This window comes from Glycine soja, chromosome 11 (assembly GCF_004193775.1).
Source record: "Glycine soja cultivar W05 chromosome 11, ASM419377v2, whole genome shotgun sequence".
NCBI lineage: Eukaryota > Viridiplantae > Streptophyta > Magnoliopsida > Fabales > Fabaceae > Glycine > Glycine soja.
The window spans coordinates 46,547,343-46,562,335 of record NC_041012.1 but is presented as its reverse complement, the minus strand read 5'-3'; the positions used below and the strand labels follow the sequence as shown (position 1 = coordinate 46,562,335).

At 30.6% G+C, this 14,993-nt stretch overlaps 2 protein-coding genes across 2 annotated transcripts; both read left to right on the top strand.

Moving 5' to 3' along the window:
• Positions 1-3,014: 3,014 nt before the first annotated feature.
• On the top strand, positions 3,015-4,775 carry LOC114377665 (UDP-glycosyltransferase 79B30-like). The gene has a single exon (XM_028336290.1). The coding sequence runs from the start codon at positions 3,162-3,164 to the stop codon at positions 4,566-4,568; it is 1,407 nt and encodes a 468-aa protein (XP_028192091.1). The 5' UTR covers positions 3,015-3,161; the 3' UTR covers positions 4,569-4,775.
• Positions 4,776-8,154: 3,379 nt separating this feature from the next.
• LOC114375708 (UDP-glycosyltransferase 79B30-like) lies at positions 8,155-9,682 on the top strand. Its single transcript, XM_028333558.1, has one exon. It carries the CDS (start codon positions 8,193-8,195, stop codon positions 9,576-9,578), a length of 1,386 nt encoding a protein of 461 aa, XP_028189359.1. The 5' UTR covers positions 8,155-8,192; the 3' UTR covers positions 9,579-9,682.
• Positions 9,683-14,993: the final 5,311 nt, after the last annotated feature.

The following is a 14,993-nucleotide window of genomic DNA, read 5'->3' as shown; positions in this document are numbered from 1 at the left end:
TATTTTATAAAGCGAAATAGGGGAGGGGGGAATGTGGAACACACTCATTATATCAATACATCCGAAACTAGATAGAAAAGAGAAAGAAAGGTTATTCTTTTAAATTAAAGATCAAGTTACCTTCATTTTTTCCTTATTTTTCTCAAGCTTTCTTTCTCATCTAAACTCTAACTTACCTCTTCAACTCTGATTGATATATTGATCCAAATTGGTTGCAACACGCCGAAGCTCATCACTGCTGCTAAAATAGAATTGACGCAATTTTCTAGCAGCAACAACAAAATTAACACAATTGCTGCCCACATAGATGAGTCATGAGTATAATATAACATCAGACAAAAAGCCAATTGATTTCAAATCGATTTCTCATCTTAAATAATATTTTGTATTATTCATGTAAATAATTTTTAGCTATTTAGATAAATAATTAATTAATTTGTATTATTTGGGTAAAAAAAATGTCTAATATAGGTGTGTTGTCGTGTTATATGAAAAAGATACGAACAAAAATTTAACGATAGAGAGATACGAGACATCTAGGAAAAAGCCTGTGAGGATCAAGTTTTGATTAATTAATTATTTTTTTAAAACAAAGATTAATTAATGGGAATCATTATCTTGGAATATTCTCTCATACTTATTCAACAGCAGATTTTTAAAACAACACAAATCTTGATCAGATTCTCAATCCAATAATGGCAAATTAAATATTTCGTCACCCAATTCTTGCTCACGTCTTTAGTAATATTAAAGTTAACAAAATATATAGTAGTAAGACTCTACCTAATACATATAAAATATTATTAATATTAACATTAAAAAAGTCACGTTTAAATGTTTAACACTAGATTAATTTTTTATTATATAGTTTTTATTTAACAGAAACAAAAACATTGTTACATATTTATATTAAATAAATAATATATGATATTAATAAAAAAAATGTTAGTAAACAAAATTGATATATTTATAAGTCTATTAAATTTATTTATATGATCATTATACTATCGCATAAATCTCTAATCTCTAATATTTATACTAACATTGATTTTTGTTAAAATGGGACAAAGAACCATCTAGTGAGCTAACTCCAAAAATTTCGTGCTTAGGGTGTAGGGATGACAAAAAAATATATGTATATGTTAATATTGGTGGATAAAATTTGTTATGAATAGATTATGAATACTTTAAATGGATATTTTTTATTTATGGGTGTAGGTATTTTTTTTAGCTGCTCATAAATGGATAGGAAGCGGATATTATAGTATTCGGATATCCATTACCCATGAAGTTAAAAAAAATACTATCATATAAATATTTTTTATGAACTTATATTTTTTAAATATTGTAATTTTATTTCTACTTTGAATTTATGTTTATTTATTTTAAAGAGATACTTATTTCATGTTTAGTTTTGTGATGTATTGTTTTTTTTTTTGCTCTTGATTTTCAATTTACTAGTTTTTTTCCTTAATGTTAAAAATCATTTTTTAAACATATTTATTATTTTTTAAATTTAAAGTATTTATGAGTATTTATAAATACTTGCTGGTATAAAAAAAATCCATAAATATTTTTCAAACAGATACTCGAGAAGTAATGTGCGGGCAAAGGTTTTCTCTAATGAGTGAGTAACCGGTGGTCCTTGTCTTATCCTATCCATTTTCATTCCTACCAGGGTGATTAGTCAAATTATATATTGAATCCATAATTTTCTCTTTCTTCTGTTTTTATTTCTGTGTCAATTAGCAATTAGTTGTTGATGGATAGTTTTGCATACGTTGATGAGAAACTACTCTTTTACTCTAGATGCCCGCCACCACTTTTGCTAGAGGTAATTTTTTTCAACTTTAGTATAATACTTCATTGGAAATACATTCATTTAATTACTTTTAGTTTAATAGATAAATGGCTGAATGGGTTTAGTGCTAATCATTCATTTGGTTTAGTAGTTGAACCTGCAACAAGGTCCTGGCAGCCATGGATGCACCATCTTTGCACATAGCGATGTTTCCATGGTTTGCCATGGGACACTTCATCCCATTTCTTCACCTCTCCAACAAGTTAGCAAAGAGAGGCCACAAAATCTCCTTCATCTCCAATCCTAAATTTGAATGTTAACTTTTTACATAGATCGGCATGTGTTATGTTTTTATTGGAGATTAAATTTCATGTATTTAATTAAAGTCTAATAAAAACATGATATGTGACGATCAACGTAAAAAATTAAAAGTTAATATTTAAATTTAAGAATTAAGGATTAAATTTACTGGATTTGCAAAAAAAAAAGAAAAAAGATTCAATTGATGAATTATATTATAAGAAAACCAAATTGATAAGCCGGGATAAAATAGAAAGAACAACTTTGCAATCAAGCCTTTATTTTATTTTTTAGGGGATATTTTTATTACTTTCTTTATGTAAGGATCTTTTTGACATTTCATTATTTCTGGCTTGAGGGTTTATGGCGCATTAGTACTTTTTTATATATCAATATGTACTAAGCCTCTTTGTGACCACATAAGTTGATTTAATAAAAATTGACATTTTCTTAATTTTTAGGAATTAATGAGACACTCAACACTCATGTTTCACTCCATCACACATCAATAGAACAAATAATATTTTTTAAATTTAATTAAACTAAAAAAGTTTATAATTTTTTGAATAGTTAAAAATATTTTGAGTATATAAATAGAGAGAATACTTTTGATTAATTATAAAAATATTTAATTTAAAAAAAGTACTTAAAGAATCAATTGAATATATTCATCCGAAAAACGATACTCATTATAATGAACGAGTTTTTAATGGATTAGATAGATTTTATCAAACATATTATGAACGAGTGTTTAATGGATCATAAACGTATAAATAAATTATTTTTAATCCATCATTATAATGATTATAATTATAATTAAAATGATTTATTTTAATCTATCTATTTAATTGACCTAGTCATGTGGTGTTATCCTTGGGAAAAGTATGTGACCGGCAATGAAGATAGAAAAATTACAGGGATCCAAGAAGTTCACGTGGCACCAAACTTTGATAATTCTGCAATCAGAGAGAGACAGAAAGTTGATGGAGACTATTTAATTTGAACGCGTGCATGCGTTATTTTCGAAGACAGTAAGCAAATAACTCAAACAGGAGCAGCCATGGATACCGCAAATGCAGCTCCTTTGCACATAGCAATATTTCCATGGTTTGCTATGGGCCATCTAACCCCATCTCTTCACCTCTCCAACAAGCTTGCACAGAGAGGCCACAGAATCTCCTTCATAGGCCCCAAAAAAACACAAACCAAACTACAACACCTCAATCTTCACCCTCATCTAATCACCTTTGTTCCCATCAAAGTTCCTCATGTCAATGGTCTTCCTCACGATGCTGAAACTACTTCAGATGTGCCCTTCTCTTTATTCCCACTTATTGCCGAGGCTATGGATCGCACTGAGAAGGACATCGAAATTCTCCTAAGGGAACTGAAGCCACAAATTGTTTTCTTCGATTTCCAACATTGGCTACCAAACTTGACTAGAAGACTAGGCATCAAGAGTGTTATGTATGTCATTATTAATCCGTTATCAACAGCGTACTTCGCAAACGGACCAAGGAAAAGCAAAGGAAGAGAGTTAACTGAACTTGATCTAATGGTGCCCCCTCAGGGGTTCCCTGATTCATGCATCAAGTTTCAGCCACATGAGCTTCGGTTCCTCGTTGGAGTAAGGAAACTCGAGTTTGGAAGTGGGGTTCTTCTCTATGATCGGTACCACACTGCAGCGAGCATGGCAGATGCAATAGGATTCAAAGGTTGCAAAGAAATTGATGGACCATATGCTGAGTATCTTGAAACTGTGTATGGGAAACCTGTTTTACTTTCAGGGCCTCTTTTACCTGAGCCTCCGAACACTACTTTAGAGGGAAAATGGGTTTCATGGCTTGGGAGATTCAACCCTGGTTCTGTTGTTTTCTGTGCTTATGGAAGTGAAAGCCGGTTACCGCAAAATCAACTTCAAGAGTTGTTGCTTGGTCTTGAGCTAACAGGTTTTCCATTTCTTGCAGCACTTAAGCCCCCTAATGGTTTTGAGTCTATTGAAGAAGCACTTCCAGAAGGGTTCAGAGAAAGGGTTCAAGGAAGAGGGATTGTAGATGAAGGTTGGGTGCAACAACAATTGATTTTAGGACACCCTTCTGTCGGGTGCTTCATAACACACTGTGGAGCTGCTTCTTTGACAGAGGCGCTTGTGAATAAGTGTAGGTTGGTTTTCTTACCGCATCTGGGTGCTGATCAACTCATAAATTGCCGAATGTTTAGTAGAAAGTTAAGGGTTGGTGTGGAAATTGAGAAAGGTGAAGAAGATGGGTTGTTCACAAAAGAAAGTGTATGCAAAGCTGTGAAAATTGTGATGGATGATGGGAATGAGGTTGGAAGAGAAGTGAGAGAAAATCATAGCAAACTGAGGAACTTCTTACTAAGCGACAACGTAGAGTCAGAATGTGTTGATGGTTTCTGCAAAGGACTTCATGATTTACTTAATTTGAAAAGACTCGTCATGTGTTGATAGATTCTGCCAAGGACCTCATGATTTTTCTTGATAAGTATGTAAACATACGAGCTACGCTGCCGATGAATAAAATATTTTATATTTTCTTGGGTTGAATCAATGTTTTAAAAATTGTTCCAGTACTCATTGACCAGTGGAAGATCTGGTTATTAATTAAACTGTAAGATCTGGTTTCTAATAAAAATTAAATTTTATCATAGATTATTATATTTGTATTATATTTCCCATTATTATTATAATATATATATATATATATATATATATATATATATATATTATGAAATAAAGTCCTAATGGCTGAGCTGAGAACAAAAGAAAAGAAAAGAAGAGGAAGAAAACATATAGATCGATGGGTGGTCCTACTCCTACCCAACACTAAAGCACTATGTGGTTGGAGAAAAAACAAAAAACTAAAACAACAAAACAAATAGGCAGGACACGTGAAATCGCAGGATAAAGGCAATCACGGACGCACAAAACATTAGGGGATCCTACGTTGGGAATTTTTATACCAATTCGCCCACAAAAAAACTTAGGCTATATTGAATCCTTACCTCAATATATAGATATTGCTCACGCTGACAATGAAATTATATAATCTACTTAAAAATTATTATTACTTTATATAAAATATTTTTTGTAAAAAGATATCAAATATTCTGTGCGTTGCACAACTAGTTGCGATACACATAGAGAGTAATACCATCCTCTTAAGGTGCATGTACTTACTTTCCAGTGCTGACAAGGTAAAAGACACTACTATATCATCAACATTTACGGTCTGGTCCTAAATTAGCTAAAGAACAAATATTTGTTGTGGAAAGCACACATTTCGTAGACTCCGACGATCTCACGTAGTTGTTGGGACTTGTACCCGTACGTTGTTGTGTACGTTAACTTTTATCTATAATTTTTTTTGTTGAACTATTGAGATCAAAGAAAACAACTAAAGAAAAAAAAAAAGAATCACCAAATATGTGAAAAGTCCCTTTAGAATTTAACAAGTCAAGACTATGCTTAATAAAGAGATTTGTCACTTGATTGGATTTTCCCTATTCATGCTTCAAATGAATGAGACCATGCATGCAGGGGAATAACTGGTTAAATGATCCGAGAAACAGCATTAAATTACGGGTGAGATGGACAAAATCTCTTCCGCGTGAGGTTTAGAGCAGTTTGGAAATCGGATTAATGTTCCACAATGAAGAATTTTTATTCTTAATTAATGTACTTTTCTTAATGGGTTTTCATTTTCTGAATCGGTTTTCATATGCACTAATTTCTTAATGTGTTTTTCATCTATTTTATTTCATTTCTTTGTTTCTTTTTTCATATTTTTTTTATTTCTCTTCAACTAAACATATTTTATATTATTTTTATTTCTCACCTATTTTTATTTATATTTTTTTTATTTCTCTACTCGATCTCTATTAAACAAGGCATAGCATGTATGTTAAAAAATGTATACGCTCTTGTTGCAGCTTACAGATAAAAATAATTATACACAGCTCAATAATTATAAGTAAAATAGTTACTATTGTTGCATACTTTGAGGAATAACCTTATTGTGGAGATTAAAAATGAGAATATATATATATATATATATATATATATATATATATATATAAATTTTTACCATATACATTCTTATCTTATTTTTAGTATGAGTGTCTCAACAAGTTATACTAATTAATATATTTTAAGATATTATCTAGTTATAGTTTATTAAAACACTCTTACTAAAAAAAATAAAAATAAAAGTGTGTATTGTATTGAATGAATCTCACAAATATTTATTAACATACATACCTTTATTTTGTAGAATGGGTGTTTTAGTAAGTTATATTGTGTATTTTAAAATATTTTTTAGTTATAATTTATTAAGACACTTATACTAAAATAAGAATGTACATATTAGCAAAATCTCTCATACACATATATATTCAAGATTAAAAGTTATTTACTTAATACATGATCACTTGGAAAACTTGTGTATTTGTTTTAGTCGTCACCTTTTAAATAACATCTAATGATTTGTATTTATAAGTCTTAAATATGATTTTTTTTTCTTGAAATTTTTAGATGTTTTTACTATTTAGACTTTGAATTTAATTCCTAATAAAAAAAATCTTGACTTTGATCCTTAAATTTTTTAATTTTTATATTTTGTCATTGCTACATCATCACCTCATGATAAACATATAGATCATATTGATAAAAAATTAGAAATTAAAAAAAATCTACAATATATTGCCACATCATCTTAATTGAATTCTTAATAAATTTATATATGAAATTAATCATATATTTTAATAATAATATACACTCATAATTATTACAGAATAGTATATGTAATTTTTTTATCTCATATTAAAACAATGAAAGATTATAAATATATATAGATATATAATCAAATTAAATTTTATCATGAAAAATTAATTTTTTTTCAATGAACAGAGATATTATGAATTTCTTAATTTTGTTCTATCTCATTTTTGTATCATTTTCCTTTAATTTTTTTTTATTTTAATACAATATTTATCATTAATATATTTTAAGATATTATCTCGTTAGAGTTAACTAACATACTCATATTAAATAAATAAGAGTTTCCACATTAACAAATCCCACACAAACAACATCTACTTTATTAACGTACACACTCTTATATATTTTATATATTTTTTATTATGAGTAGGTTAAGAGGCCATACCCTTATATATGTTAAGATATTTAGTGATAACTAGTTACTACACTTATACTAAAAAAATAAGAAATTTATTAGTAAAATCATATATATATATATATATATATATATATATAACAAAATTGAATTTTTTCTTGAAAAATTAAATTTTATAAATTAGTAGGGATATTATGAACTTCTTAGTTTTTTTCTTCTATCTCATTTTTACATCAGTTTCTCTTTAAACATAATACTTATCCTATTTATAAATTTTTTAATTCTCTTTTTTTTTCAATATCAGGACTCCATTCCTGTCTTCCTGCAGCTGATAGAGAGACTATAAGGTGTGAATTTCTTTGTCATCAGTCATCATCACTTCCGAATCACATCGCAATTAATTTGTGCCAACCAACATTAACTACCAGACGAAGAAAAAACAAAGGATAGATTCGTTTTGAATCGCATATAGAACAGTAGACTAATTGGAAATGGGTGGAAGACAGACAAACCAGTCGTGGATACACATACATATCCAGGGAACAGACTGCGATCACTAGTGCCATTATATTAGGTTGCTTTTGAGAAAGAAATAAATATTGAGTAAACTAAATTGAAAAGTGGCGGTAGAATGGTTTGTAAATAACACAGATTAAATGATAATTAAGAAGATAAATTATAATAAAAAAAGTCATTTTTAAAATTATTGGTTAAAGAATTAAAATAATAAAATATTAATTGAATAATATAATTTTTTATCTCCTAATAAAAATATTTGATTTAAATATTTTTAATCAATGTTATTGGTTCAGCATTTGGATAAAAAGAAAGATTCAGTAATTCCTAGAGATGGATTGAAAGACATTCATAAATAAATGTGACGATTACAAACATTCATAAATGTGATCTTATTATACTGCAGAAAACCCCAGTTAGCCATGGAGAACGCACCTCCTAATCCTATGCACATAGCAATGTATCCATGGTTTGCCATGGGACACTTTATCCCATTTCTTCACCTCTCCAACAAGTTAGCAAAGAGAGGTCACAAAATCTCCTTCATAGTCCCCAAAAGAACACAAACCAAGATACAACATCTCAACCAACACCCACACCTCATCACCCTTGTCCCCATCACAGTTCCTCACGTTGATGGCCTTCCTCATGATGCAGAAACCACTTTAGACGTGCTCTTCTCTTTCTTCCCTCTTCTTGCCACCGCTATGGATCGCATAGAGAAGGACATCGAGCTTCTACTGAGGGAACTGAAGCCGCAAATTGTTTTCTTTGATTTCTCTTTCTGGCTTCCAAACCTGGCTCGGAGCCTAGGAATCAAAAGCGTCCAATACTTCATAGTTAATGCAGTTTCAGTGGCTTACTTCGGTTCCCCGGAAAGATATCACAATGGAAGAGACCTGAGTGAAACTGATTTCACGAAACCCTCTCCGGGGTTCCCCGATTCTTCGATCACGCTTCACGAACACGAAGCTCAATTCGTCGTTCGCATGGGGAAGGTGGAGTTCGGCAGTGGTGTTTTGATGTACGACCGTTTCGACATCGGTACTAGGTTGTCGGATGCAATTGGGTTCAAAGGTTGCAGAGAAATAGAAGGGCCTTATGTAGATTATCTTGAAACACAACATGGGAAGCCTGTTTTACTTTCAGGGCCTCTTTTACCTGAGCCACCAAACACTACTTTAGAGGGAAAATGGGTCAAATGGCTTGAGGAATTCAACTCTGGTTCTGTTATTTTCTGTGCATATGGGAGTGAAACCACTTTACAGCAAAATCAATTTCTAGAGTTGTTGCTTGGTCTTGAACTAACAGGCTTTCCCTTTCTTGCAGCACTTAAGCCTCCTAATGGTTTTGAGTCTATTGAAGAAGCACTTCCAGAAGGGTTCAGAGAAAGGGTTCAAGGAAGAGGGGTTGTGTATGAAGGTTGGGTGCAGCAACAATTGATTTTAGGGCATCCTTCTGTTGGGTGTTTCATAACACTCTGCGGGGCTGGTTCTATAACTGAGGCACTTGTGAGTGAGTGTCAGTTGGTGTTTTTACCTCGCCTAGGTTCTGATTATGTCATCACTGCACGAATGATGAGTAGGGAGCTGAAGGTTGGGGTGGAAGTGGAGAAAAGTGAAGAAGATGATGGGTCGTTCACAAAAGAAAGTGTATGTAAAGCTGTGAAAATTGTGATGGATGATGAGAATGAGCTTGGGAGACAGGTGAGAGAAAATCACAGAAAAGTGAGAAACATATTGCTAAGCAACAATTTAGAGTCCTTCCATGTTGATATTTTGTGTGACAAGCTTCGTGCTTTACTCTAAATTAATTCTGAGTTTCACTGGCTGTGAATTAATCTAATGTGAATTTACAGATTGTTGGGTTGGAGAGGAGGTGAAAATAATTAGGCTTATTTGGTATGATAAAATAGAAATGAGAGAAATTTTTTTAATAATTTTCATTTATCTTTTTTTTAATAATTAGGCTTATTTTTTTAATAGAAATGATAAAATAGAAGTGAGTGGGTTTCCATATGTATTTTTTTTATTCTATTTTTTTAGTAATTTTCATTTATCTTTTTTTCTCATTTCTCTTTGACTCAATATATTTTATTTTTACTTTATTTTTCATCTATTTTCATTTTTTTATTTCTCCCATCTCGATTCATAAAGGCATAGCATGTGTGTTAAAACATAATGTGAATTTATTTAGAAATTAAATCATTTGTATGTGAATGTATTTGCTCTTTCTTGCTTACAGATGCAAATAGTTATACAAAACTCAATAATTATAAGGGGAAGAATTACTACTGTTTCGCAGTTTGAGGAATAGCTCTATAGTTAAGATTCAAAGTTATTTAGTTATTACATGATTTGAAAAAAAAGATGTGCATTTTAGTTAATTACATTTTTTTTCTGAAAATTTTAGATTTTGCATATTGTTTCTGACAACTTTTTTTTGTATTTCGTCTTTAACATATTGGCACTATTAGAAAAAATAGCGCGACGATTCTTTGGCATACTCAGACTGTTTTCACCGAGGATTCTTAAAATCGCATATTAGAAAAGGTATTATTCTAAAATAATTTTTAGATAAATAATCTTCTATTTTTTTAAAAAAAATATCTACAATCTAACACAATTTTTCAATAAAAGGTACTATAAGTTGCTTCAGAAAACCTGCCCAGGTAAAAAATTAAATAAATGATTCTTGGGACCTAGTTAATTAGTTCAATTGTTCAAGTGTAGAAAAGTGTAGAAAGGTTTCCATGTCAGCCATAAAAAACCTGTGTTTGTTCACAATATACCACTTTTTTTTCCCTGGTCCTCGTAACTCTAACAGTATAGGAATAATTGAAGTAAAAAGAAATACAAAACAGTCCCTACCAGAATAAAGGTTTAATCTTAACACAGGTTAATAGGCTTTAGTTTATAGGTTTTATAACAGGGTCAATTTATCTGATATTACAATAAATAGTTCAGAAATTACAATGGACAAATATCACTAAATCATTTTAGTTTCCACTTTCCAGGCATACATATATATCCCATTAACAACAACTATATAGCATGCTGCCATGGAAAAAGAAATAGGGTATAAAACCTACAGCAGAAAGAAGCTGTCTTGTCTTTGTATCCCAAAGGCGTAAATAGTTGTCCAGTCCTGAAATGAAAAATATGAAATTGAATTGATGACAGGAACTTAATATATTTTTATCAGACCAAGAAAAAAGGAGATCCAGTAGCTACACGCCTTGTATATTTTGGATGAGCTTTAGGAGCAATCAAGAAAAAGTAGATAACGAAATAGAAGATATAAATTTGTTCCACAAAACCAAAATAATTTTAGAAACAAACCCAAAAACTGCATTAGAGAGCCTTACTTATATTCAAGGAATATGCAATAAAGGGAAATCAAAGAGAAGCACTCACCACAAGAAGCTATTACAGGTAGCTCAGGGTGCTTGACTATGGATCTGATGCTTCCAGAGCATTTTCCAGAAAAACATCCAAGCATTTTTCCTGCAATAATAAAAAAAAAACTCATTAAAAAAATCAACAAAAGGCAACAGCCCTGAGGATAGCTTGCTCAATTTGTTTTACTATGCTCAGAGAAGGCCAGATTCAATAAATTAACCCGTTTGTTTTACTATGCTTGTCAGATTAAATAAGAAAAAAAAGTTCAACGTGCAGACCTTAAGCAATGGAGCAAGGCTGATGACTTTAACCCCAATTTTATCAGCCCTGAGGATAGCTTGCTCAATTTGATTATTGATTCCCTTAGTAGCAAATGACAAGAAATCCTGTAAAAATGTTGGAAAAAATAAAAGTCAATCAATACTTGTAAATTTTCACTCTTTCCAGCATTCACGGTGGTAAAAAGAATTTCAAATTTATTTATTGATATCTAGAGTTAAATTTACATAAACCCCTAAATGCAAGGTTATAACCAAGATGGAAGACAAACCATATCTCTCTTGAAGCTCAGGTGTGCTCTGCAGGAACTCCAGCCCTGGATGAGTTGCCAAAAGCTCACGTAGCACAGGTTTAAAATCATCCTGTCATGAAGTATAATATAGTTCACCAACAAGATAAAGATTATAAAGGAAATACAGGTTTTGGAAAGTTTTCTTTAAGAAGAGAATTTTAATTCTCCAGCTTCTAGGAGGAAATTAAAATTTCACATTTTTAGTTGTTTAAAATTCTATTTTCAAATTTAAAAACTTTAAATTCTTCATAAAAAACATCTGAACAAAGAATTTTAGATTAAAGAAATTTAAATTCTCTTATATTCCTTACTTAAAATTCTGTATCCAAACGCACCCTTAGTGAATTTTTATTCATACAATTTTAAAAACATCTGATAACTGCTAAATAATTGTATTTTGATAATAGAAAATAAGGTAAAATTGTCTTTAAAAATAATTATTTAGCAGTTATTTGCGCTTAAATATTAAAGAATTGATGTTTTGTTGGATTTTAGTTGCACATATAAAAATTAGAGGTGTAACAAGCAAAAAGGGCAGAAAAATTGAAGAAAAGAAGAAAATTTGAAGAAGATCCAGTCCAATACACACGCTCAGCACGCGTCACGGGCTAAGCGGGCAGGAAGCACATGTGCTAAGCCTGCAACAAGCACGCTAAGCCCGCGATCTAATAGAAGCACGCGCGCTAAGCCCGCGATCTACACACGCTAAGCGCGCCTACAAAGGCCCAAAGTTCACTTCAGCAACTATAAATAGAGAGCCAGTCCAAGGGATCTTTCTTTATCTTTTATTTTAAATTTATTCCATGTGGATTTGACACTACGACACAACCCCTCTCCTAGGGGTTTCATTTACTCCCTCTCTTTCTTTCACCCCTTCTCATTGTAAAGTCCTCAATGGCCATGAGTGGCTAAACCCTTAGTTAGGGTCTGGCAGGCCTAAAAAGTCAACGCGATGTATGATGTACTCTTTACTATTTATCAATGCAATACCAGGTTTTTCTTTCCTATTTTCTTTTTTGTTTTTTATCTTACATATTCATCTTTATATTCTGTTAGGGGTTAGATGCTCGGGAGAGGGTAACTTCTAAACAAGATTTTAAGATCTAGGGGTTAGACGCTCAGGAGAGGATAACTTCTAATAGAACAAGAAAAAAAGATATCATAATAAAATCGTTGATAGGCATAGAGCAATTGCATTATGCCCATGCCTCAAAACAAACATCTAGAATTAAAACTTTCATGTATTTTATCTATGAGTCTTTGCAAAGACATTTGGGAGATAAAATAGGCTTGTCATTGTGAGGCATCAGGGACAAGTAAATGAATAAATGTGGGTATAGGATAGAATAACCTGAATTGGTAAAGAAAAAAATCATAAACTCATATATCCTATGCAAACAAGACAAGTTAGTTCCTAATTTTATTTTATCTTGAATTTATCTTTTATCTTTCTAATCTTTTATCATTTTTATCTTTAATTCTTTTATCTTTTTCTTTATCTTTTAATTTTATCTTTAAATCTTTTATCTTATCTATTATCTTTCTTTATCTTTTATTTTAAATTTATTATCTCTTGCTTGTAAATTTGGATTTGCATTAATCTAAGTACAAACACAGTTCCTGTGCATTTGACACTTGGACTTCCGAGTACTTTACTACGACAATTTGGTGTACTTGCCAACGAGATAACAACATCTAATTATAATGTGCATTAAGAATAATTATATATGAATGTATTTTCATTTAAATTTTGTGTCAAATTTTATCCTTAGCATTTTCAAATATATAATTTTATATATACAAAGTAATCAACTCATAAAAAAAGTAATAGTGTATCAAATAATTTTATCTTATATAGATTATCGATATAAAATTAATTAAAATATGTTTAGTATCTTTATTCATATTCACATAATTAAAATGGTGAAGAAAAGTATAAATTAAATTTCTCAAGACAAAGCAAAGATGCAATTATGATTGAATTTTTTTGAGAAGAAATGATTGAAATTTTGAATATCGATCACACATAATAATTGGCCAAACTTTACAAAATTAATGAAAGAATATGAACAATGATTTAACAAAAGTGCAATAACCAAACCAAGTGATATTATGTACATTTAGCCTTACAATTTAAGAAATAGAAAAAAAAAACCCGACAAATTTAAAAAAACAATTTTCTTAAAAGATTTACGGCAATTTAAAAGAAAAAAGAAGAAACTTAAATCCAAAAAAAAAAAAACTGAGAAGACAAACAATTTTTGTTGATAACCATAAATTTTATTTTGATAAACTACACACTATAATGAGATACATTATTGTTACATTATATGTGCGCGTGTAAATTTTATTTTTGTAGCATGTATTATTTTGTGTCTCCATGATGGACTTGGTGGAGGGGAATTCGGCTGGGAAGGATTAGAAGAGGATGGTGGAAAACAAAACCTACGTACTAAGTAATACACAATAGCCAGCACAATGATACCCCCTATGATAGCAATACCAATAATCGGTATAATCGGTATCTTTGGATCTGCAACTGATGATGACTCTTGAAGAAGTTGCCGAGGATGGAGGAGGTAAGTGTTGGAGTAGTGTGTGTCTTCCTTCATACATGCGATCCAGGTAATGCCTGACAAAATCAGAGCCATGTAGAAGATGATGGCCATGTTATTTGTGAGTGCCTTTGTCGACATTTGTTGAGTGTTGCAACGAGTGGAGATGGAAAATGCTCAATTTATATATTTGATGATCCTTATAAATTGTTAATTAGTATTAATATTAAATTAAATGCAATTGCATGATAACCATAAATGAGGAGAGATTGTGCTCCCAGTTGCATGATGAGTGATGTCCATTAAATTACGTGATATTTTTTTTTTGTGTGTGTGTGAATATATAGCGTGTGTATCCCATGCTATGCATGGAATTAATAATGTATTTTTGAGAGGCAAAACAATTTTTTTAATTTATAGGTAATAATATATAAAAATAAATTATATTCTTAGTTTAAAAATGTTTGATATATGAATCGAATTTTAAAAATTTAATTAATAATAAGATTTACAATAACCAATTTAACTTCAACTACTTTCAATCTAAAAAAATATTTATAACAATTTTAATGTTTAAAATTAATCAGATAAGTAATAATTAGGAAAGAGTAGTATTGTTTGTTTCTAAAAATAAAAATGTGATTTCGTAACAAAGGGTGGATATGAAAATTAACAAAGGAGAGTTACAAAATTAAA